The 26,118-nt window shown below is 35.9% G+C and overlaps 1 protein-coding gene across 3 annotated transcripts; it reads right to left on the reverse strand.

Moving 5' to 3' along the window:
• Window positions 1–1,671: 1,671 nt before the first annotated feature.
• Window positions 1,672–25,720, reverse strand: pik3ca (phosphatidylinositol-4,5-bisphosphate 3-kinase, catalytic subunit alpha). Of its 3 annotated transcripts, none has more exons than XM_053512880.1 (22): window positions 25,183–25,720; window positions 24,067–24,172; window positions 20,712–21,130; window positions 19,859–20,068; window positions 17,250–17,500; window positions 16,123–16,368; window positions 15,447–15,532; window positions 15,223–15,328; window positions 14,801–14,953; window positions 14,495–14,629; window positions 13,545–13,669; window positions 13,370–13,451; window positions 11,180–11,344; window positions 10,977–11,080; window positions 10,219–10,390; window positions 9,993–10,099; window positions 9,772–9,893; window positions 9,611–9,689; window positions 9,340–9,510; window positions 8,177–8,294; window positions 7,911–8,065; window positions 1,672–5,570 (listed from the first exon to the last, which is right to left on the reverse strand). In XM_053512880.1, exons 3-22 carry the CDS (start codon window positions 21,061–21,063, stop codon window positions 5,300–5,302), a joined length of 3,210 nt encoding a protein of 1,069 aa, XP_053368855.1. In that variant the 5' UTR covers window positions 21,064–21,130; window positions 24,067–24,172; window positions 25,183–25,720; the 3' UTR covers window positions 1,672–5,299. The 3 variants fall into 3 exon arrangements, with proteins under 3 accessions (XP_053368855.1, XP_053368853.1, XP_053368854.1); XM_053512878.1 differs by having other exon boundaries at window positions 14,483–14,629; XM_053512879.1 differs by lacking the exon at window positions 25,183–25,720 and adding an exon at window positions 24,633–25,065 and having other exon boundaries at window positions 14,483–14,629.
• Between the last annotated feature and the right edge of the window lie 398 nt (window positions 25,721–26,118).

Genomic DNA, 26,118 nt, shown 5'->3' on the forward strand with positions numbered 1-26,118 from the left:
TTGTGTCAGGTGTTTTTTCATTATAATACTCCATCAGTGTTATGATCAGCCAGCATATTAGCCATAGTATTGGCAATGTAGGCAGGTTAAGGTCATCCCTGTTACTTGAGCACCTTTTTCTACCAATACTTTTCTGTTCCAGTCAACTTTGCATTAATATGCCTTGAAATACCTTCTGTGGCAGTTGTCAAGTCTGGTGTTGCATTGAACCAGATCAAGAGATAGAGTATATGTATACTTTATGAATAGTAATTAGCTTAATTTAGCTAGTAATTTAAACTTAGTATTAAATATTTTAATGTTTTCAGATACTGGAGCTGTAAGACAATCTTGGAAAGCAAAAAATTGCTTAAAACATTCTCTTTACTTATAATGAATCTAGAATATGAGAGTTTAACTTTTTAAATAAAATCACAAAAGAAAATTAACTTTATATATATATTTTATATATATATATATATATATATATATATATAATTTATTTTTCATTTTTTTAAAGATACACTGTAAATAAAGTCAGTGTGCATAGTTTTGCCAAAACAGTAATGTGGAACACACATGATATAGTTGTGTATGACTGTTTCCACAATAAACAATATACTGTGCAGTACAAGATGTATGGGTACTGCAAACAACAATAATGTGTATCACATAGGAAATTAAGTGATGCATGACTGTTCATGCAAGACAGTATTTGTAGATGTTTGTATAGCAGATAGAAGGTGATCCTGGTTAACTATGTAATTTTAAAGGTAATTGTGTGAGGAATAAGGGTGTTTGTGTGAGGAAAGAAGCTGGTCATGTGCCTGTTCTAAGCCAAATATTTTATACACCTCAACGCTATCTTCCTTTTAAAAATATTTAGCAAAATACTGTATTTACATGATGTTTACTCTTGCATGTTTATGTAGAATGAAGCTGCTAAGGTAAGAGCTCCCTCGTCTGGTTTTCTGCCATTTATTTAACAGATTTAGATATCTACCCACAGGCATTAATCTTTTAATACTTGCTGGTATTTTCATTTAATAGTTTTATGTCTTTGCATTTCTCATATACAGTAATTCCAGCTGTAATAATCAATTTTGGAAGTGGGTTTCTGTAAATTGATTACCCTTGCTGCACATTTAAACTGCAAAATTTACAACCTAAACGGTACCCTCATTTTAACTTTAACCTAATGAATTAGCATATGCATGAACCACAGTCTATAAAATTGACCATCAAGGCTTTTTCTTAAAATATAACTCATGCACTGTTGACACAATATATCAATTTACACTCAGTAATTAACACAATCAAAAGCAATAAACTATTACCTGCTGGGGCCTCCCTTTGCTCAAACAGCCTCAGGTCTTAATGGCATGGATTCAACAAAAAGCTGTAAATAACCCTTTTAGATTTTGGTCCATGTTAACATAAGTGAATCATGCCATTCCTGTTGATTTTCCAAATGCACTTTGATTTTTCATGCTGCGAATCTCCCCTTTTACCAAATCCTAAATGTGTCCTACTGAATTTAAAATTTAGTGACTGGGAGGGCCAGAGAAGAACACTGAACTCATTAATCAAGCTTGCACCAACTTTTTGCTTTGTGATAAGGTGCATTATCATGCTGAAGCAGCCATTACAATATTTGCAAAAGAAGCACATAAACTACAGTATACCAAATTGTTCAAGGAACATTTCTTGAAATATGTTTATTTGTACATTATTTTTCACATAACACTCAAAATATCTGGGATACAAAGAAAATGTTCAACTGAGGTGCACAATGAAACAGTAAATAAATGAAAATGAGGCTGTGTCATTGTTAGCAGTTATAGATGGTTGCTATAGAATGCAGTCTTAGGCCACATGTTTATATCTACATATAATGAACAGAAAAATAATAGGGCTTTAACTTAAATTTCATGCAGGATGGCTGTATGGAACATTATTTGGCCCACAAAGTAGTGTTCTTGAAAATGATTATAAATGAAAATATAGGTAAATTATAAGTAGGGAAACATTAAGGAGAATGATGTAGAAATGTAATCACTTGAAAACGTTTTAACAACAGCAGACAAACAGTTTTGACCTTCCTTTCAGTACAAGTTTATACAATTAACTTCAACTTTTTGCCACATTTTACATGGTGTGAAATATTTTCCTTAGGATTAGCCAACCTTTTTTAAATAAGCATTTCTTTAGCAGAGCCTCTTACAACCCAACTATTTTCACTTTCAACATCAGTATGAAATTGCCTATGCAAGCGAACCTTCAGTGCTACACCACAATAACATTTGTTCTTAACACACAATGATGGTTTGGAGCAATGATATTCAAGTATGTTTGAAACTGAAATATAATTATTATTATTTTTTTGTTATATAAAGATGGCTAAAGTCCAGCATGTCAGTTTTCCTGTGTGGTGAAAAAGAAGAAAAATACAAAGCATTTTATTTCCATGTGATCACAACATTTTTAAAATTGGCTTTTAAAGGGGTCCAGCCCCAAGGGATCTGTAACCTGTACAGATTACACACAAAAGTAGTGACTACAACCATGCATTGGGGGAGGGAGGGGGGGACGCAAGGCTTCTTAAAAGGACTAACTGCTAATTCATCTCATTTGTTCATGGCAGCAAAAGAGTAAGGTTATAAGTAAGTTATGTACAATGCCTTTGTCTGTAGGACAAAGGCATTGTAGATAAGGAAAAAAGAAAATTACAAAGTGCAAAAGCCACCTGCATACATCAGTTGCTGTCTGTGTATATCTGTTCATTACATTACTGCATATAAGTGTCACACTGACATAAAAAAATCTGAAACCTAAAAGTCAGCACATAAATGAATAAGAAAGCTGGAACACCACAATGTTATCTTACTTCAGGATAATTATTATAAATTAGATTGAGGATATAAAGGTGCCTTCCTTCTCCTTGCATTAATACATTTTGGTATAATATAGTCCAATAGAATTGTACATGTATTTCTACAGAATGTAGGAAAAAAGAAAAACATGACTGTGGTCTTTGCATTTAGCAAAAAGGCAGATTGTATGGCCTCATCTCCAATTTAAAGGGTAAAAAGATCTTACATTAACACTACTTCTATGACAGTACAAATAAGTGTCCTTCAGACTTTATGATATATAAATTATATATCAATTATAATATTGATCAGTCCAGGAACAACAACTGGCCCTTTTAATGCTTCAGGTGGTTATGCAGGTGAACAACTTGAAATGTAGAACTTTGGCTTGAATAAACAGATTATTATTTTTTTTAAATGAAGAAAAAAAAAAGCTAAACATACAGAAGCGCCTATTAAGTAGTGAACAAATTCTTAAACAGAAGCTAGTCACCCCACCAGCAAACACATATCCATACAAATAAGCACAATTGCACCTAATTTGTAATCTTTACATTTTCACAGCTTAAATGTAATGCAAAATCACAACAGGCTTTCTTCCCAACCACAGAGGCTGAATTTACCGGTAGTGCTAATGAGTTATTGTGGTTCAAACACAAATGTAAATACAAAGCAATATTACATCATTAGTAATTTGGAGGTCAGTTGGTCTGGTTTTAATAGCTAAACCTCAGCATTTTGCAATGCAAGATCAATTTGTTACAGATATAAATTACACTCCTAATTCTCTTTTTATCTAACATAAGTTTTAATGCACAACGCTGAACCTGCTCTGAGAAAATACGTAGCAGTTTCTTAAAAGAGCTTTGACAGATTTTGTATGGGATTTGAAAGTTACTTATACTTTAAAGCATTTTAATCACCCCAAGAGTAATCTGCAGACAGCACATCTGACAGATCCTCAAGCACATGTAGCTGTGTACTGCAGGAAATCAATCATGAGGAAATTAGAAACATCAAAGTGTGTTGAAGATATATACAATAGACATGTAGTACTACAGAGTGTAATTTTAGTGTAAATGCTAAACATGTGTCAATGGCTGACTCATTCTCATTCTAATTTTTAACATCAAACATCCATTTCATCAAGGAATTATTCCCTTTCCATACAGTGGAATCTATTTAGCACCATTCTTCATTTCTTACAGAACCAATACAGTTGTTATCCAACACACTGGAAGTTAGGATAAGTGCAGAAAATAAATAAACCTGCCTGGTTATCGCTAGTGGAAAATAGAGCAACTGCTTTGATGGTAAAGTGTTCACTAAACTGGTTTTACTAAGCACCAAGGTATGCTCTACTGTTGCATGCAGTACACAAAATGGAGGTCTGAGCATTCAGCCACAAAGCATCAAGTTACATTAAGGCTTTATATCACTCACTTGTCTTTACCTGTGCTGGTCTAAAAAAATATTTAAAAAATTCGACTTGTCACAGAAAAAAGAACAAGTAACTTTGATTTTAAATATGTTTGCCTTTTCCTATCTTGAGTCCCATTTCATCCTTTGTGGCTGCTTTTTTGTGATCATGATAAAGCAAAGAAACTGCATGATCAGTGAGGGCCAATGTATAACACTTTGGACTAGTTGCATAATGCTTCATGTTATTGTTTAATGGCTGAGGTTGTGAGCAACATGGATTAACATTCCTTCTGAAGATTCATAAATATGGCAAATTAAATCATACCTCCTATCCAAATTCACTTAAGCTCTGCATTAATCAAGAGTAGTGAAGTAGGTGAAGAAGCAAAAATTTATGTCTGTAGTGATCAAGGGTAATAGCTTCCAAGAAGCAAGTGTTTATGCAAGAGTATGGAAAACACCATATCCTTTACATTTGCTACAGAACCCATCCTTCCGGACGCAGAACAAACAACAAAATTTCTACCCTGTATAATACACGAGTTCCTCAGAGGTTCCATGCATATTTGAAGGCATTTGTACGTGGAGGAAGACATGAGAAATCCAAAGAGCGCCCTAAAATAAACACCACTTTATGCTGACCGCGTTATGTTGTTTCTCAAAAATGAAAAAGTGAAATAAAATAACATTAAATAAAATAACCATGGTCTCTCCCAGAAAAGAGCAGCAAGAACAAACCAAAAAAAAAAGAGACAGTACAAAACTACAGGCAATAATGTACAACCATTCTGGATAAAGATTAGAGTTAGCTTTTCTTCTGTATGGATGCCAAAAAAAGGAGATTGAAACAGAAGAAAAATATTTTGGATTGTTTAGTGCTCTGAAGGTTAGTTGAGGGCAATTTTTTACCCCACTTTGAGGTCTGGGTGCCATGTTTCTATTAGCAAAGACAGGCCAGTAGGTTCTGAGTAAGTGGTCCTGTCCTGGCTCAAGCACCTCTCATATGGGGTCAGTTCTACTCCAGCTCAGTTCTGGGCATGGTGTCGAATAGTATGAAAGATCCAGTCCATCTTTGTGGTCCATCCACCATGGTGAGCGTCATTCATCTGCTTCATGAAGTAGTCCAGAGCCTCCTGCTCAGTTTTATCTAACGCCAGGGTCTTGCGGATGTAGGCTATGTCATCGAATGACTGCAATTCTGGCATGCCAGAGCCCAACATCATTGAGAACAGATTGATAAAGAGGTTTGCATGCTGTCGGATAGCCAGGTATGCCTTGTAGCACATCTCCTGAAACCTGCAGGGGTGGTATTTAAAAAAAAGAAAAGAAAAAAAAAGTCATACACAATTCAGTACTGTATGTGTAGAATCTCCTGAAACCTGCAGGGGTGGTATTTAAAAAAAAAGAAAAAAAGTCATACACAATTCAGTACTGTATGTGTAGAATGGAATGCATAAACTTTTAATTATGCACCCGAATTGGCTGGTTTTTAGCTTGATAAGCCATGACCTATGAGGCTTGGACTAAACAGTGGTTCAACAGAAATGCATTTTTATGGCGTTACATTATCAAAAGTTGTGCATGATAAAAAACCTCAGATCAGCCTTTTTTCTCAAAACACCACATGTGCTAATTAGCATCAAATCACGTGTTAGAAGCTGTGCATGGCTGCATGCTCACGACTTCTGAAAGCGCTCTCTGGACTTTGGAGGCATCTAAAGGGGTAAAATGTTGCTGTTGCTTTTTAATCCTACTATTTCTACAGAAGTGAACAATTAGCTAAGTTTGTTTAGAAATAATGGCAGATGAGAGAGGCCTGTGCTGCTCAGTAAAATGTAGCTTTTTGTTTACATTTTACTGAACAGCGCCCTGTTTTAAAGTGAGTGAACTAATATAAGGAATGGGGTACATTTAATTACTCTAAATTACTCATGTGCTGAATTCAGGTATGAAAACCACTAAATAAAACGAAGGCATAAGTATTAAGTATATAAGTGTTTTAAGAATATATTTCATATTTTACATTCCATAGAGTAGACACAGTTTCCTGAACTGAATGAACTGGATGATTAAATGCCCAGCGCATGAAAAACATGTCATCAAAATAAAAGGTGAGAACAGGGGTACTGTATCTTTTTTTATTTTTTGATTCCTTCAGTATTATTCTACAAAGCAAAAATTATGGGTAGGTGGGGGAAATATATATATATATATATATATATATATATATTGGAAAACGATTACCCACAATCCCGAAGCACGCAAAAGAGAAGAACCATTGGCTCAGTTGTGAACAGTAAATATAATGTGTGTCCATACACACATACATACTGTACATTGGTTTTAATACGAAGATCTGTGGTTACCTGTGTCAACAAACGGTGCCACAAGTACCTTACAGCATAGTGAAATTATTTTTTTGCGTATCCCAGTTACGAAGCTGTCAGGGAGGATGAGATATGTTAGGTAGCCAGACATTACTCAGTTCTCAAAACTGTTGGAGGTAATGAAAATAATGTATGTGAATAACATTGGCCAACTATGGACAAATTTTCATGGCCTGAAGACTTGGTCAGAGCATCCTTAAAACAACAGGTCTTTCGGGGTGATATCAGTATTCTGTGGTTAGTACCTAACAAAAGTGATCCAAGGAAGGACAACCAATAATCCTGCAACAATATCATGGATGCCCAAGGCTCAATGTTTATGCAAACAATGTTGTTGCGAACAAATGCTAGCCTATCAATTTTGATCCAACAAAAGAGCTAGCTAGCTCTAGCACAAATTGTTCAAAAATTTAAAGCTGCCATGATAGGACCTAAATGCTGGAAATTAAGTATATAAGTGTTTTAAGAATATATTTTATATTTAACATTCCACAGAGTAAAATGGTAAAACGGGCGTACAGTGAAGCAAAAATGTATTTAGTCAGCCACCAATTGTGCAAGTTCTCTCACTTAAAAAAAATGAGAGAGGCCTGTAATTTTTACCATAGGTATACCTCAACTATGAGAGAAAAAAAAAAAAATCCAGAAAAATCATATTGTTAAATTTTTATGAATGAATTGGTAAATTCCTTGATAAAATAAGTATTTGGTCTTAAGGTTCTGCTGCTAAAGTCCTGATGCCAGATACCACAACAAAGGTCTTTGTGGTTTTGCATCAGCTGATCAGTATATATGTACACTATCTGGGAATAGGAATTCTAATTTTAGTATAGTCTGAATTGTATTTAACAATTTTATTTGAAATACTGTTTAGGTTTTTTATTCTAAATATAACTTGAACACAGAGGAAAAAGATTTTTTAGAGAAAAAAAATCCATATTGGCCTAAAATATTCATAATTATTAATAAACATGCTCATTAGCAGCAGAGACACGGAACACGTTACACAACAATGGTCTTTTCCACAAACACAAATTCAAGTTAATTTTGGCATGATTTATGCTGCAGTTACAAATGCATGGGATGCCAAGATTCTAGGAGACAAGCAGGACTTTTGGCAGGTAGTTAGTTCTTGAATTTATGATGTGGCTATTTGCAAACTGTTTAAATCTCAAACAAGTCTATTGTTACTCAACCAAATATGACTGCCAGCAATGTAAGCTGTGACATGTAAAACTTATAAACATACCTCTCAAACTCCCTCGTTTTAGTGCATTCTTGAGTTCCACCTTTGCTAATAACAATCAAGAAGTCTTGAGTTAAAACAAATGGTACTCGCTCTCTCTTGTAGCCAAACTTCTTCTTTTTATGATCCAGGAAATGGCCGAAATCTATGTGAAACAGCTAAATAAAACAGAAGTTATTAATACCCATGCTTGACCAAAAAATAACTTTATTTATTCATTTATAATATTATTATAGATAATAATAATAAGGCTGCCTATATAAGCATACCTGTCCATCATCCTTCACCATGATGTTACTGTTGTGTCGGTCACCGATGCCCAGAATAAAAGTGGCCACACAATATCCAGCACAGGATCGTGTGAAAAGGTCAATGGCCAAGTCATACCTATAATATGAATACAAAAAACATACATACAGATGGATACATACACACACGTAAAAATCTGGTCATTTGGTATACACAAATTTAATTAACTATTTCTTGTATCGCACTTGTATTAATCTTGTATTGATGATGGGAGAGTCAGACTGCTGCATAAATTATTCTCCACCAATGATTCTCAATGTGGTTAAGGTCTGGACACTGTGGTGGCCAATCCATCTGTCAAAATGATGCCTCATGCTCCCTGAACAACTCATTCAGTTTTTAATCTCTTTCAACTTGAGGCAGATGAATCCTGGCATGGGCATATTGGGAAAAAAATCCAAAGATGGAAAAATCTGGTCATTTAGTATATTCAGGTTGTCAGCTAACCTAATTTTTTGGGCACATAACCATGCTGAACCTAGACCTGAACAACAGAAGCAACCTCAGTCCATTCTCTTTGCCCCCCTGCAAACTGAAGACTTTTCTTAAGTCCCAATTTCTTGCATTACACATGTCAAAATGCTCCTTTTTTCACTATTAAACACAGCTAAGCTCTACTGATTTTTTATTATTATTATTATTATTATTATTGTTATTATTAATATATTAATTTGATTTCCCCAAGTGTGTTTTTTCCTAAGCACATTTATTTCTTGAATATGATGGTTGGCCACTATTTCAGTTCTTAATCAAATTTTAGTAGTTCACATTCACTTTTCTGTTGCAGGCCCAAAATTCAACCTTTCTGAAACAGAGTAATATCTCTGCCATGACTACAAGATATGTCTTCTGACATGTTTGTTTAAAAAACAAGAAGCTATTTACTGTGTCAGTTAGGGATAAATAACCTGTTGCCAGCTGAACCATATTTGTCACTGCAGTAATTATCCAAAGGAAAGCCCTCAACTCTGCTTTGTTAAATCCAGGTGGTGCCGGAGAGTGTTTTGTGTGTGTGTGTGTGTGTGTGTGTGTGTGTGTGTGTGTGTGTGTGTGTACATATATAGTTGTAATTATGCACTGTTAAAACAAATTTGCAATTGTTCATCTCATTGCAGAAGCTTACGTCTCGCCCTTGTTCTTGTCCTTCAGCCACTGGTGCAGGGTGGAGCTGTTAAACTGCAATGCTCCTTTGAGACCTCCTTTACACTGGATTTGCATGATGGTATGAGAACTCCTTACAACTTCAATAAGGCCCACACAGTCTCCAATAGACAGGCAGCCATAGGGAAGCATTCTGTAAAGAAATGTTTAAGTAAAACAACACAAATAATCTGTCACTCAACTGAGTCAGTTTTAATTGTAGAAAAACAAGTTGAACTTGGAAAAAAAAGTACCTGAGGTCTAGCCCCTGGTTCTGCCAGATGTTCTCCATTATTTTAATGATCTGAAGAGTCAACATGTCTTGCCTCAGGTCTAAAAATAAGTTAATATATATTTAAATTTTACACTCCAGAGACAATTACAAAAAATACTGACGGTTCAAAAGATGACTAACCATCCCCATTCTTAAAAATTATCTCATTGTTTTGGAAGAGAAGCTCTGACATGATATCAGGGTTTTCCCAGTTAAGCCACAGTGGCCTCTTGGCTGATGACATGATTCTGCATTCTTCAAGCCTAACATAATAACGAAAATAAATAACAATAACAGACAAAAACATTGTGTTTTATATATGTCAACTTATACCTAAAAACACTAGTGTTCAACTGGCTCACCGTAGATTGCCTAGCTGGTGGGCTGGATTTAATGGAGAAGTGATGTTTTGGAGGGCATCCATATAATCAGGTCGCCTCATTTGCTCCACCAGGAACTTCATCTGAACCTAAAGATGCATAAAAAAGTAGAGAAGCAGGATGAAAGTCTGCATCCCACTCAAAAAGGAAACCAGAAAAACAAAATGCAACACAAAACAGAATCATGCTAAAATAAAACCTCCTCTACCTTTTGAGTTTCATCCTTCTTCTCCTGCTTGAGTATGTCCGTGAGGTTGATGAGTTTCTCCATGGCCTCCACCTGTCTGCCCAAATGCTTCAGATACATACCGCAGGCACGACAGTATGACTCCAGCAGCAGGCCAAAACGCTGACTCACCGTCTTGTTGTGCATCTCTGATCTGCCACACACACACATTACAGTTAGTTACATAAAACTTATGGGCAACTTGAAAATGTTGGGAAGAAAGGCAAAAAGACCTTTATTAATAGGTAAAAAATAATTAGTATTTAATATTAAATTTAATATTTACACATTTGTGATATTGGTACTTCAAGAAAATGTAACAGTCTGCCACTAACCACTTAAAACACAAGCGTATTACAGGCACAAAAAACTCGCTTTTAATTTGTTCTGTCTCTTCAGATTATCATCAACCTATTTATGAATCATAAGCTGGATGAGACAAAAAGTTCCTAAACTTGTGTTAAGAATCATTGCATAACCTAGCTCAACATTTAGCCTGAGTGTGGCAAAAAGAGTTGGAACAGAGCTGGTACAAGCAACATGATTCCAGAAAAAAAATCACTGTAAACAAATATTTACACACAATGTAAGCATGACATTTCCTCAAGGATCTAAACATCCTTTTGCAAACACCACCATCGGTCATAGTAGTCTAAACATACCACTGAGCTAAGAAGTTGTCCCACATAACATATGCAAAATCAACATCCTGTTCAGAAGGAAGGAAGGGTGTCACTCACTTCAAATGCCAAAAAAAGAAATGTCCAATCCTCTGGTTAGTCAGGGCCCTCTTCAGCAGAAATCGCACCAAGGGATTATCAAGATACTGCTCATACTTCAAAACCTGCAAGAGACATGCGCATCATAAACATGCAAAACTCCCATTTGTTGAATTTAATGTTATGACAATGCTGGACTAAAAAAATATTTTTAAATGACCTACCTGGACCAACTGAATGAGGTACTGGGAGAGTTTATCATCTGTCAAATATTTTTCAAGGCACCGTACTGCAAAGTCTCGTATCATCGGATCTGGGTAGTTGCAGTCAAGTAACTCCATGGCTTGTTCTGGTTTTATCGCAGGCCAGTCCTTAAGAAGGCAATACATCTAAGCAAGAAAAAAGGGCAGAATTGTAAAGGTTAAAAATAAGATGCAAGGGTCGATAAGTTAGTTTGTTCCTGAATCCACTTTAAGATCAGTATTATATTGCAGCTAACCTAACCTAATACACTCATGTACTGAATAACACCAGTTTGGGCTACGTCTGACTGCACATACATCAGTAGTCTAATAAGATCATAAGTAAGCTCAGAAATCCTGATCAGAGAATAGGATGCTCCTACACACAATATGTACATTATGTAATGTTGGACACTCTTTAAGCTCTGCTCTGACAGCAGTGCTGTGGTGTATGATGGGGGAGAACCTTGTTTGCAATATGAGCCTCAAGTATCACATGCAACAAAACGGTGTGTGACATACTTTAAAATTTTTAATTCTTTTATTTAATATTAATATTAATTGGGTGTTTCGCCTGCCATGCGGAAGGCCAGGGTTCGATTCACAGCCAGTGGCCAAACTCCCCAGCCACTGGACGCAGTGCAACGTCAGGCCCAAGCCCCAGATAAATTGGAGGGTTGTGTCAGGAAGGTCATCCGGCGTAAAAACCTGTGCCAAGTTGTTGTGCGGACTGAATATTCCGCTGTGGCGACCCCCTGCCGGGAGCAGCCGAAAGACCTACATTTATTATAATTTAATTATATTTTAGAGATAAGACTTGAAGAGATGGCAAGGGCAAAGAGGTGACCAAAAGTAAAACATGGAAATATTTCATTTATAAAATGGCCAAAAAGGCAAGCACCTGAACACAGTGGCACTGCTATGCACATGCTGTTTTAAACTGTGCTCAAGTCGGTTTTATAGTGGGACCAGTCACTGCACATTTGAGATTCTTTCCACTATTTTGGGAAGGAAAAAAAAAAAAATAAGTATTTTCTTACTCAACTAACTATGATTCGCAATGTAATAAAACTACAAAAATTCTAGTGCTTTTGGTTCAGAGAACATATCGAAAATGTACATCTCATGTCTACTTTATAAACTTATTTCGCTTCCAGGCATTTAATGGTAAAATAGGTATATAAAGTATAATATGGTTAAAGGTTAAAGGTTGAGGTTACTGGCTTATATTTGCACTGTACTTGCTATCATTATTTTAAATTTCGAAGTTTCCCTATTATTACAAACAAAGATTTATTGTTTATAATGTGGTGTTCACACAGTGTTTAAATGGCATTACACCCTATTTCATAGAACACAGCCGCAAATGCATGATTGTACACCCAAGGGAAATTTTAAACGGATTTACATTGCATAAAACATTTTAGGACAGACTTTTAATCAAGAGTGTACATGTAAACAAAACCCCCTAATGCATTAGGCATTGAACAAGAAACAAGGAATAAAATGTGATAGTCAAGTACTATGGGCTGATTTTAAATATTTCTGTATGTATTGTACAACACAATTATAATAAACCATAAATACCCATTTAAATTATATATCCACATGATTAAAAACACCATGAATTCTAGACACAAGTTTTCCACAAATGTAAGTATTTCCTTCGATACAAATATGACAAAAGTATTTGGCCAAACCTGTTATTTAGTAAATTCAAGTGTTTAAATCAGGTCCCTTATTTCCAGTGGAGGGTGATCTTAACACTTTAGCATACCAAGACTTTTTGGTCAATGCTATGCTTCCAACTTTGGCAACAGCCCTTTTATATTTTAAGATGCCCCAGTGCATCAAAACATGAGCATCTTTGGGATGAACTGGAACAGAGATTGCGGGCCAGACCTTCTCGTCAAACATCAGCGCCTAACCTTATAAATGCTCTACAGAATAAATGGACACGAATTCCTACAGAAACACTTCAAAATATTGTGGACAGGCTTCCAAAAAGAGTGGAAGCTGTTATAGGTGAAAAAAAGAGCCTACTTCCTATTTAAGTATATGTATTTGGCTACAATGTCACTGCAGGTTTGGCGAAATGCTTTTGTCCATATGGTGTGTGTGTGTAATTTCCTTAACCATTTTAGTGTAATGTGAATATTAATTATTATTAACCTGTGCCACTTCATCTCTGGAGTTCCATTTTACAGCAAGAAGAATCTTGGGAAGAACCTCAGGTATGTTTTTACAATACTGCCTGAAAAACACAAATTAAAGTTTGAGGTTTTGGAAATTAGCACTAGCATCTGTTATACAGTAACAAGATAAGCTGTGGTTTCTGTTGAAGTACCTGTGTCTCCACACGAAGTCCTTTTCCTGCTCAGTGATCTCAGAAAGTGGGTCTCTGTTTGCTACTTGACGTAGCTGCTCGATATCACCATCCATTATGAGGTGGTCTCGAGCTTGTCTGCTGCTCTGTGGAAAAAGAAAAGTAGTGCATCAATCTCAATATCTAAATATAGTGCCTATAAAAATACCTATAGTTGAAAAACAATTATGAAAGCATTCCATAATTTGCAAAGTAAAATGCCAAACAAAAATCTATGTAATTAAAATAGCGAAAAGTTAATGCTGAACATTTCTTAAGAAATGTGACCTTTTGTTTGGCGCTTTTCTCTTTCACAATTTCTCTCCCCTTATTATTAAAAGTATTATATTCAAAGTTATGGCAAGAAATGCTTTCTCCCTGTGACAAACATTTCAGGGTTTTACAACAAACAATTCCACATTAGTGGATGAGGTGGTGACAATTGTTGTTCTTGCAAAAAAAGTTGTATACATAAGACAAAGGAATTTTAATATAGTTAAACCTTGGACTGCTAGCATAAGTTGTTCCCATAGCGTGCTTGTATATCTAAACACTTAAACATCAAAGCAAATGTCCCCCATAAGAAATAATGGAAACTCTGGCGATTTGTTCCACAACCTAAAAATATTCATATGAAAATAATTAATACAAAAAATAAAGTAAAAATAAAACAAATTAACCTACACTTTACATTTGAAAATAAACGTGGCTGTAGTGATTGAGTTCAGAGAAAGGAGAGGAGGAGGAAGGGGGATACTGTGTAAGATGACTTTCTCTCACACACACACCAGTTTACCGGCAGAGACTTGCACTCACACAAACGCACACACATACAAACACAAAATAAAAAATGCATTATGCACACATATACTAAAAATATACTATATACTCTAATATACTACTCTAACTAGGATACCTACATGGAAGCTTACCTGCCCAGATTGAAAGTAATTGTATCCCATCTCCCTGGACATGATCTTGTTAGCATGGTCCTCTATAGTAGCCATGTCAGGGAACTTTACAGGACAGGTGAAGTAGTCAAATTCTAACTCCAGGCATGGGGTTTCCTAATAAACACAGTATAAGGTTTGTGGTTTTAAAAAGTTATGACATTTAAAATGTAACCTGTATATGTCCAAATTTTCTGCAAGCTGCAGGCAATTACTAATGTCTCATGTTTACATAAGATAAGACTGTTTATGGTTTAAATCTCAAATATGGCTGCACTGAAAAGATACCTTGTTCGGGTTGGAGCCTGTAACACCAATGGGGTTTAGCAGATCCTCTAGGCCGTGTGGCACCGGCCACAGGTTCAGTGCCATTTTCCCAGAGACCAGTGTATGTGTGTAGTCAAAGAGGTTTACATTTCCCCAAGCTAGTGGACAGTGTTCCTGAAACAGATGAAAAGACCAACTGCTTCAGAATATTAGCTCCCCACTTAATTAAACTAACTTGGATGCAGTGACAAGGTAAAGCATTCAAAATAATTGAGTACAATCGAATTAACAGTTTCAGGTTACTTAGGTGCAAAGGTTAAACTTGTGGATGTTCTCATGACTATCCACTGATGGTGTGAGGCTCAATTACAGTTGTCTATTAACAGCTCCCTATCTCATCTGGCATGAAATGAAAAAGGTATTGACATGAACTGTTTTGGCACCTCTTTAGCGCCCTTCCTCCCCTTCACAGAACAGATGGACAGACAAAGACGAGCAGCTCGGGGAATGTCGTGAATGTACATGTCATACATAAGCCACTCATTCCACCTTAGAGAGCAGTAAAGAAAGATTAAATCTAACATACACCAATAATCACCAAAGAATTTTACATCGTTTTATTTTCACCAGTATATAAAACAATATATAAGTATATCTGCACACATACCTTGGATTAGAACATGGCACGCGCTGCGTGTTCACATTGTCACATAGCTGCTCCCCTCCATGATAGATCCCAGTCCGGACATATATCTATAATAAAGAACAAATTAATATACACCTTCACAATACAGAGAGCATTTGTGCTATGTACACATCATTACATAGTACATTACAAATTTTAGTTGTACCCAATGTTTAGTCAACATGTTAAATGAAAAAAAATAAAATAAAAAATAAAAAGAGCAAGGTATTTTGAGCAACACAGCGGCAGTGTTTCTGTTTCAGAGCTTCGGGGTCCCTGATTGATTATTATCTGGGAAGAGTTTTGCATATCTTTATACTTTCAGGTTTTCGGATTCCTCACAACTCCACAAAAACATGTGAATCACTTTCCTAGGTGTGTGCATGGTGCTCTTTACTTCAGGAGGGCTTTCAGGTTTATTTACATATGCTTTTTACGGTACTGGTCAGTGTCTACAGTGCTGATTTTCAAATATTGACGAAATGTAATATGCTGGCAATATGCTGATTTCCATTATGACTCTTTAAACACAGAATGCCCTCTATACTGACATATCTAAAATCTAGCCATTAACATATAAAAGTCATGTTAAACTCTACTTATCTTCAAAGTATAAAATCGGAACGATTATCTGAAATAATGTGCTTTAGGTAAACACCTTATCAATGTCCCGGATGTTTACATTGACGTATGTTGCACAGAGCACACGTATTCTCAGGTTGCTGTTGATGGTCCATAGGGATTTGCTGGAGGCTTCCCCATTCATGTATGGTGTGGCTGTGGATATGCGACGCGAATATGAGGGCATGGTAAATGTGTCCATGGGCAGCTGACAGTACAAGCTGTCCTTTGACATCAGCATTAGGTTTGGCATTCGGCCCAGCATAATGCAACTCCTCACATACTGAGAGAAACAGAGGAAAAGAAAAAATCATTTAGAGAGACAAACCGATAAAATCAGACACTTTAATTTTTTTTTGCTAGAAATAGCAATGAAAAAACATAACACTTTATAGCACAAACTGCCACGAAGCATCACTGCCTGGCCAAATAAAGGACGCACACTAAATATTTAATTCATTCACCTTAAGCTTTGAACATGTCTTGACCAGTTCATGTGGAAAAATAATTTCTTTTGTTCCTGATTAGCCTTAACAAAAAGTGATTTTCTTATATTGACACAGCTGTTTAAAACCAATGAGTTCTTATCTCATTGTGTATGTAGCGGAAAGCTTTAGTTTTGTACATTTTTTACCATGCAACTTCAAGTGTAAGTGATTATTATTGTTTTTTTTTTCTGACCCACATATTTTTCACGAAGTGATGGTTTATAACTATCCTTCTAGGTTTGATAATGTGTTAAAGGGTTTTTTAACCAGTTCCAGTATTTTTAAATCTCCTTAGTTGATTTTCTTTGCTTGATGCAGCCCAATAATTTGAGCGTTCTGAAATAGTGGCTTATATTAGCCAGGTGGTGTACTCCAATGAGAATGCCAGTGGTGAAAATATTACAGAATACCTCAACTCTCCATTACTACACTTAAATTATTCAAAAATATCAACAAAAAAAAGAAAAGAAATATAAAAAACAAAAATCATACACAGTCTCCCAAAAAGACTGCATTAGCATAAGTCACTTCAAACTATAAAGCTGCAATAAAGAGGAACGAAAAACAACATTGTCCTTTCTTTTGCTGTTCTTGTTTATTTAAAGTCTATGTATAAAAATTTGAGAGAAGTGTTTGAGAGAAGAATTGAAAATACCATAAAGTTAGAGCGTTGTACCTTATATTGACTGATGGGGTACTTTTCCAGCAGGTACTCGTCACAGCCACACACTTTGAGGATGTACTTGCCCTGGTATTCCTGCACACACATCTTTAGCTGCTCGGGAGATAGCAGCATGCTGCGCGTCTTTTTTCTGATGGCTTCTGCAATCACCTGCTCAGGGACGCAGTCGTGGTTGATCTTCAGCGTGTACTTCTGCTTGTCATTGTTGGGGGACACAATAACCCAGATGACCACGATAATCTGACCTGGATTCAAAAGTTGGAGAGAGAAAAATTATTATCTGGAATGTCTGTCATTTTAAGAAATACAATGACCCTTTAATGACTTTAATTAAATGTATTACTGTTGAGTAAATATTTTAACAGAATACTTTATCTACTGCACTTAAGTAGCATGGATATTTATTTACATGGCTGCTAACAGCATCACAAATAAAGAAAGTAAAATTTCTCATATTGTTTTATAGTGTATAGACAAATATTAGCTTTAGAGCAATCAACAGACATTCTTAAAATATTGATTACACATATTCTAACGTTAGGGAATGTATTTGCCATCTTCTGTAAACCTTTCTTCACATTGGTACTGTATGGCTACAGCATTTTTACTCTGTTCTTTTAAATGGGTCCCCCTTTCAGCTCTACGAGACACGGAAATCATGATCTATTTCGCTTACCCGTCGATCGTTCCACAGGATGCACTGACCTCTCTGGACCACATACATGCTCAGAGATACAAGGCAGGTCACAGCGGCCCGGGTCACGATAGCCAATCAACACAGTGAATGAACACTTCTGTGAGTCTGATCTTTGACTTTTATTTTAGGTCAAGACCAGCACTGTGACAAACTACTGCCAGTGCTGTTCAGCTTTAAGAGAACAGCACCCAAGAAGCCAAAGCACTCACACAGTTTGCACTCCTTGCAACGAACGGAAAAGGTATGGACAGCGTCTTTTCAGCACCATGGTCAGCTCAATGGAACAGACTCAAGGTGCAGGGTTGCAAAACTCCAGAGTGCTGCCAATGCATTAACGATGCTATAAAATGCCACCAGGGCTAGAGGAGGACAAACAGCAGCCAATCAGAAGCTGTAGGGCAGTACATTCTAACAATCTGTTTCCAATTGGATCCTTTTGATTCCTATGAACTTGCATATTATCCTGCACATTGCCTTGCTCATGACTAGTTATGGTTTCTATATCCAAATTCCATTGCAATTCCATTTTTATTTTATGATTTGTACATAAAACGTTCTCTTATTTCATACTTTATATTCTTATTGAAACCTTTTTTTTTTTTTTAGGTCATGAGCAGTCATATCAGCAATTCTCTACATATCACACTTTGTATGACTGTGTTGAATTTGCCTTCTGTGTCCCATCAATGTGCATTGTGCCAAACATATTTTCTTCTGTTGTTGCCTTTATCTTTGTTCATTAGTTTTTATCATCATCATTATTATTTTTATCAGCATACAGTAAATGTCTCACACTAAAATCTAAAATAAATATTACTGTTTGAACAGAGACCGAGATGTACAGTTCTAATTCTGATATACCTTACTGTATTAGTTAATTAAACCTGACATGTTGATGTTACACAGCGTCTCTGAGTACAGATTAAAAAAACATTAAATTATTATAGAAGTTTGTTAAAGCTGAGCAATAAAACCTTTGACAACAAATTTTACACTGTAAATTATGTATTTAATTACAAACTAAATAAAAAACTCCATGACATGTACCTTATGCCGATAATAATAATAATTAAGTATTGTACTTGGCCGAGTGGCCTGAAGCAGAGGTGCTATTAATTATTTTTATTATTGTTAACATACGATTTAGGTTCAACTCCGTATTCACTTCAAGGGTTTGAAAATAGGGAAAAGCTCCTTTTTCTTTTAAATACAAGAGTGTTGAAACTACTGTGTAGAGCGCCAATTTGTTTTATGCATGATGACATAGGAATAAATCTGTAACTGATGCACAAGTAACATGCAGAGTTTAACTTCCAGGTACACATTTTGTGTAGAACAGTGATATTGCGCAGCACTGAAAAAACCCACCCACTTTTAAGATGAGTGGAAATCTGTATTCTTCATATCATTAAATGAATACTTTTATTTTTCCCCCTGTAAAAATATTCAAAGAAACATTAAAACACTTAATTGCCTCAGGGAACTTGTAAAAGGAAAAAAGTCCAAAATATAACCACCAAAATTAAAACTAACTTTTTGGTAGGCATCACAAAACTAAACTATTTATCACTGCCTTTACCATAGAGAATCTTTCTCAAATATCCACTGAAAAGCAAAAATTCTGTTACAGGCTATGAACATTATCTACCCTATTGCCTATTTTCAGCTTTTTGCATAATTTTCAATTATGTTATATTATGTGGTTAAATACCACAATTTAATACCTTTAATGACTGATTAACACCACTCAGAAACATGAAGATACATTCCAGCACAAATCGTAAGGAAAATGTGCATGTCAGTTGACAGGTAGCTAAAAAAGTCCATCATTTCAATATTTAGGTCCCACCCAAACAAATGCCCTGACATCAGACTAAATGTTATGTGTAACACTCCTGTTTCCTACCTTTGTCTAATTTGCCAAAAATGTGCTTTGGAAGCTCTGGTGAAGACTCCACGTTGGGAGGGTAAACATATAATGCACGACTATGTGGCCCGTTGGCATCTCGGAGTTCTACTGAGTCTTTGCAGACATTAAGTATATTTCGCCTGAAGTCCTGCACTTCAGGATCCTTCACGAGATCAAACTCGCAGACCGGCATGCCAATTGCAAAACCTGAAACATAAAATAAGTAGGGAGCTATAAAAAGAAGGAAAAATACAATCACAAATATCTGCCATGGGTTGTTTATTATATAAACAGAGTTAACACTAAGGTGAAATGGATAGGTACAAGACCGAAATATAAACATTTATTGTGTCTGTAAGTTTGGCATGACATTTTCTTCTTGCATGTGAACACCCTTATCATCATACTGTTTGCTTTACATTTATTATATTACATGTAATTAAGAAGTATGAACCTTACATATTTATTATAAATAATAAATGTGTACATTTTAATGTATTTTAAATGGATGGGTGTGCTACTCCAGAACAAGAATTTTATTGTAATCAAAAATAATTTCAATAAATTGAATCAGGCCTCAGATTCTTAGCTCACAGACGCTGATATTTTGTATACTTTTCTAGGGAACAAGCTTCAGAATCTTGTTGTGTTCCTGCAATCTTATGTATTTCTACTTACTCCAAGACTACAATTGATTTTACACAATCTAATAACTTACCTCGTGCACTGGATCTGTGCTACAAGTAAGAAGATAAGGCGCTGACAAGTCAGCACTTTAATTTTTTTAGTCTAAACACCCTGTGCAACAAATATAAATATTACCTAGAAGGGAGAAAGAAAAGGTTCCTACCAATTTCCCGGTTGAGAATTTTCTCCTCTCTGTTGCCCACAGGTTCGATGACTTTTAAGAAAGGCTGGAAGAGCCTGAGATCACAGAGTCTCCTGGTCTCGTCATAAAACTCTTCCCGTTCGGCCTCCTGTGTTACACTGACAAAGATGTATGTAGCTTCCTCTTGCAACAGGTGATGAAGTGGGAACTTTCTTGCTTCCTTAAACAATTCATGTTTAATAGTGACAAGTGTGGCCTCACGGAGGCACTCCAGGGTCAGGATCATACCATTGGGCAGCAAACAGTCCACCAAAATCCTGGGGGGCATCAAATGGATGCCCCATAATTCTCCAGACGATGGCCTTGGAGGCATGTTCTCTAGTTCTCACAATTGTTTAATGTCAATTGGTACAGTTTAAATTAATCAACTTTTTTATCCCCTAAGAAGAGAAAAGAGTTGTATGTTTATACACATCTTTAGTAATTTGGTGTTGGTTTTATAATCTACATGCATTTTTTACAGCATTTACTAACTTCTGTTCCTACACAGATTTTAGTCATTGCTTCATTCATTCAAACATAATACAATCAGTGCAAGTAAACATTATACAACATAGGATATACACCCAGAATATTATAAAAAAAAAAAAAATTCATCAGTTTTCCAACAAAGAATTTAATTTTGGGAAAACAACATAAATGATCAGAGACACAAAGGAAAACCAGAAAAACTAAAGCAACTGACGGTCAATTTAGTTAAATTATTAAATGTTCACATTTGCTAAAGTTATTGAGCTTGAACATCTGTTGTTGTCAAAATTGATGGGGAAACTGATAATGTAAATATATATATATCACATTGTGGTCTTTAAAAAAAAACCTTTTCAGAAATAGGAAATGTAACATTGTTGATGTCATCAATTCATTAACGTGCCAGCTTTCAGTCATAGACAGAGCTCAAGTTTTAGCTCAACGTAAATCACGCTTAATTCAAGAATACCCACGACTTTGATAGAGAGTCACAATACGCATAGGACAAATCCTGACTTCCAAATTATGACTAGTTCAAGAATTCAGTCTCATCTATAACCCTATTGAGACGGGACTAGTTTTCCAATCGACGTTTGAGTTAGACATTTTTTCAGACGACATCTGTCATTTTATGTACGCATTCGGACGGGACTAACATCTCCTTGTTTTTTACAGAGGTAGGAGTGTCTGTGGTTTACATGTGGGAGATGCACAAGATATGTCCAGGATGCATGGATTCTACATCGATTATTGGTGCGCAAACTTAAATACCTGGGCGCTAGAGATAGTATGGTAGTTCACGTTGACCAAAACAAAAAAAAAAACGCGTTTTGGAAAAAACATTTTCAGCGATGACAGACATTCGCATTTGGACGGAATTACATTTCTCAGAGGACCGCCGAGTTTGGTGAAAAACAGTAGGTAATTTGCTCTGGAATTTTTACAGAGGTTGTGTGAGAGAAAGACAGACATGACAGATTCGGACGGGATTTAAATCACAAATATGTCTGTGAAATTTCTCTAACGACTCCCTGTAAAACTAGTCCCGTCCGAATAGGGCTTATGACTGATTTAATCTTCATTACTTGTAGAAACAAGCCAGTTCGCAATTGGCAAAACTTAAATTTGTGTTTCTTTATTAAAGTTTAACTAAAAAAATATTATTAATAAAATATGTATTCATTATTAAAGTACAAGATTCACTAAAACATTAGTAAATATCACAAGCTAGTTTTAATTATGATGTTTTAAACAGAAACAGTTTTTTTTTTTTTAAATATACATATTGTTGGTCCTATGTCAGTAGGTGATGAATAATGTGACCGCACACAGTTCAAACTTTTATTTTCGTACATACAACTAGGTCAGACTCCGTAAAATGTCATTGCAAAATTCACAGATAATGTCACCGGGGTGCTGATTCAGACAAAAAGCTAGTAATTCCAGATGTCAGCAGATAAATGGAATGGAGGGCATTAACTGAAAAGGAACAAATCTATACACGTGTTGACCAAGAAGCCCTGTCCGTTTTACCCATTTAGGCCAAGCACAGCAGGTTCTGAATGTAACCCACAACTGTAGGCTAAGAATATACTGTCTGAGCCCAACCATAACTAATCTGCAACCAAACCGGAGATTTGTAATGTACTGGAGTGTTCATCAGAATTCCAGTAAACATAAATGAAATAATAATTTTAAAAAATATGATGACCCACAAATAATTAAATTTAGACTAGAGCTAACAACTTTACTATTTTATTTTATACTAAAGGCCACAAGTCATTCTCTGTAGCATGATCAAGCCTAAAAATTACCCAAGCACAACCTAAGTCTGAAATATTTAAGAAATTAGGGAGGAAAGAAATCAATTAGGTGATGTATCGTGATTTTTTTTTATTTTGTCAATTCATGTATCACCACACTGACTCCAAATTCCATTTTTAATTTGTAAGAGTATATGTTTGCCTTTAAGGTGGTGAAACATCACAGGTTCTCTATGACCCTACAGGTGGTGTGCCCTAAACTGTTCACACATTGACAGGCAGTGACCTGTGTGGTAAGAGCTAAGTTTGTTTCGAATTGTAACTAAAAAATAAAAAAAAAATTATATTGCATTAGGCAATTTTTAAAATCTTCATACAGAATCACAATACCAATCAAATCAGCACCTAGATATCAGATGCTCCCTGGTGAGTCACATCCTTGAACTCAATGTGAACCTACAGGTACATTTTTGACTATGCAACTCACTATTACAAAAAAAAAGAAAAAGAAAAAAAGGGTGTGGAACAACAGAAGATTGAGAAACAGCAAAATCCCACTTCACTTGAAGTTAACAAATTCATTAACTTCGTAGTCATAGTCTTAGTGAATACCTCACTCAGTGCTGTCTCAATAACAAAACAATGTGTCATCCAACAGCTTACAGGAAGAAGGTACTATCTGACTCACTCTACAATTAAAAAGATGTAACAGTCAGTGATAAGAAAGATATTGCTCCTCTGCATGGGGCCAAGAGTATTTGGCATGTCGCACAGAAAAAAAAAAAAAACAGACTTGTTTTTCCCACCACTGTAACAAACATTAGCCAATTAGTCCAGCAGAAACAAGTGGCTCTCAGAGATAATAATCTCTCAAATAAGTTTATTTATATATCACTCTACTGTATCGAGTAGTCTTAAAGTGTGTTTAACTTTTACATAGTTTATCAGTATGTGTGAAAACTGGGAGGATGTCCTGGGTGCACTGATATTCACTGAAGGACAGACAGGAAGTGGTGTGTATATGTTTTCTGTAATAGAGCCAAAATAAAAAGTGCATTATACTGACAGCAAATGATTCTTACCATAGAGCAGCTTTAGAGTAAAGTGTAAACAACCATCCTCATGTTGGGAACATCAGCGGAGTCAGCCTCCTATTATAATTCATTCCTGGGGTGCAAGTGCAGTGTTCTGTTACGGGGGAAACAAACACCTTCATAATAAACCAGTCACTTTAATCCAAACGCCTGACAGAAAGATTTCTACTACTAAAAACATATTACCACTATAGACAGCTAGGCGAGAAAGAAAACAAGCATGCACTACGACATTGGACACCGACCAAAACAATAACTCGAGTCGACATCTTACTTTAGACATTTACGAAAACCAGTTTTAAAATTAGTTTTTTACATTTAAATCTTAACAAGTTTTAGAAATGACTTTTATAACCGTTTATAGGTGTATTTAGCTAGTATTACACCCGCCTTCGGGAATTATCTTGCCAAGCTAGCTAAAACGAAATTGGCTAAGCGAACCGGCTGGCCAAGTCATGTCCCGCGTCAAGTAAAAAAAAAAAAAAAGGAAAGAAGGCAAGACACTAAATCTATTATGTATTACAAATAGTTGTATTAGTCGAAAAACTACTTACTTTTCGTCCTTACTAAACATCATTCTTCATTGAGGTGAAAATATGTAAAACATGCTTATACCGTCTATCACCAGTAATCATCTAGCTACATGACTAACCCCGACGCCCGAGCTCGAACCTTGGCGAACGAAGCTAGCACGCTAATTAGAATGGGAGTGTCATAAGGAAACACTAAATACAACTGAATTAAACTAAAGCATAACTAAGATGTGTTTTTATTCAGATAGCTAGATTAGACAATAAACCCCAAACGGAATTTTATGTTCATTTTTTTTTCGGTATGACTATCACATACTTAATTTGCCGTTCGAGCTGCCGTAAGCATAACGCAGCCTATCGGCTAACCAGAGGCGGCAATTAGCCACCAAGCTAACCAGCTAACTGGCCAAAGGTTCCTGATTCTGATAACTTCGTGTCCAAATTCGGAATTCATAAACTATTAGTGGACCAAATAGCTGCTCGTTTGGTTAAATTCAGACACTTGCTTGCGGCTAAATAAACAACGAGGTTCAAAAGTTATGAGCTAGCGTTAATGAAAGAGCTAAGGCACCGTTTTTGTGTGTAATCCGCTCTTCGTGTTCCCTCCTCCGGTATCAGACGCAACTCCACCACGCAGACGCTTCTTGGGCCTACCCGGCCCGGCCTGATAGGCGCAGGCTCTCCATAGCAACGACAGACAGCTAATCTCGTTGGTCTTCTTACAGTAGAAACCACGCATTACTGTACACGAACGAAGTACATAATCTCTCCTACATTGTCTTTTATTCCAGGAATGAAGAAACAGCTGTCATAGATATCTCGTAGAGGTTACTTCATGTGAATAAGCTTGAGAAACCATAAAAAGCAGCGTAGCAGGTCTCGATGGAGACGCGGTGTAAGCGAGGAGACGTGCTGTTGTGATTTCTCAGGAAACTTCAGTGAACTCTGCTGTCTGTCCTTAGCATCGACACACACTGCAGGGGAAAGATAACACGGACACGACTGTGATGTAATGCGGCATAATAAAAACGGCACGTGGACGATCCACCATGCATTATTCCACTGTTTACAGCAATCTGATAAAAGAGTGCAAAGTGAAAGCAAATTGTTGTGATGTCAAGTTTGAGAATATTCTTTCATTTAAACTCTCAAACTTGACAGTAAACTCAAAATCCATCTTGTGGATACAAACGTATATTTTATTATGCTTAAAAATGTACATGTAATGTAACACCATGTAACATAACCTGGTATACTGTAACATATGTAACACAAAATGTAACATATAACATAATAATCCGTACTGTAACATGTGTGTAATGTAACATATGTAACACATAATCTAACATACTGTATGTGACATTACATAATCTGATGTAATGTAACATACTATACACTGTATGTAATGTAGCCTATGTAACACATGAGGTAATGTCTAATAATCTGAGAGAGTTTGCAAAAGTTGTATTAAATAGGTATGTGCAAACTTCAGATCCGATTGGAATTT

Source organism: Clarias gariepinus, chromosome 15 (assembly GCF_024256425.1).
Source record: "Clarias gariepinus isolate MV-2021 ecotype Netherlands chromosome 15, CGAR_prim_01v2, whole genome shotgun sequence".
Classification (NCBI taxonomy): domain Eukaryota; kingdom Metazoa; phylum Chordata; class Actinopteri; order Siluriformes; family Clariidae; genus Clarias; species Clarias gariepinus.

Coding starts and splice junctions, on each gene's coding strand:
- pik3ca (XM_053512878.1), bottom strand. CDS start 21,063: ATGCCTCCAAGGCCATCGTCTGGAGAATTATGGGGCATCCATTTGATG. Junction 11,081..11,179: donor ACCTCATTCAGTTGGTCCAG/GTAGGTCATTTA, acceptor TGTCTCTTGCAG/GTTTTGAAGTATGAGCAGTA. Junction 9,894..9,992: donor CACCAGCTAGGCAATCTACG/GTGAGCCAGTTG, acceptor TTATTATGTTAG/GCTTGAAGAATGCAGAATCA.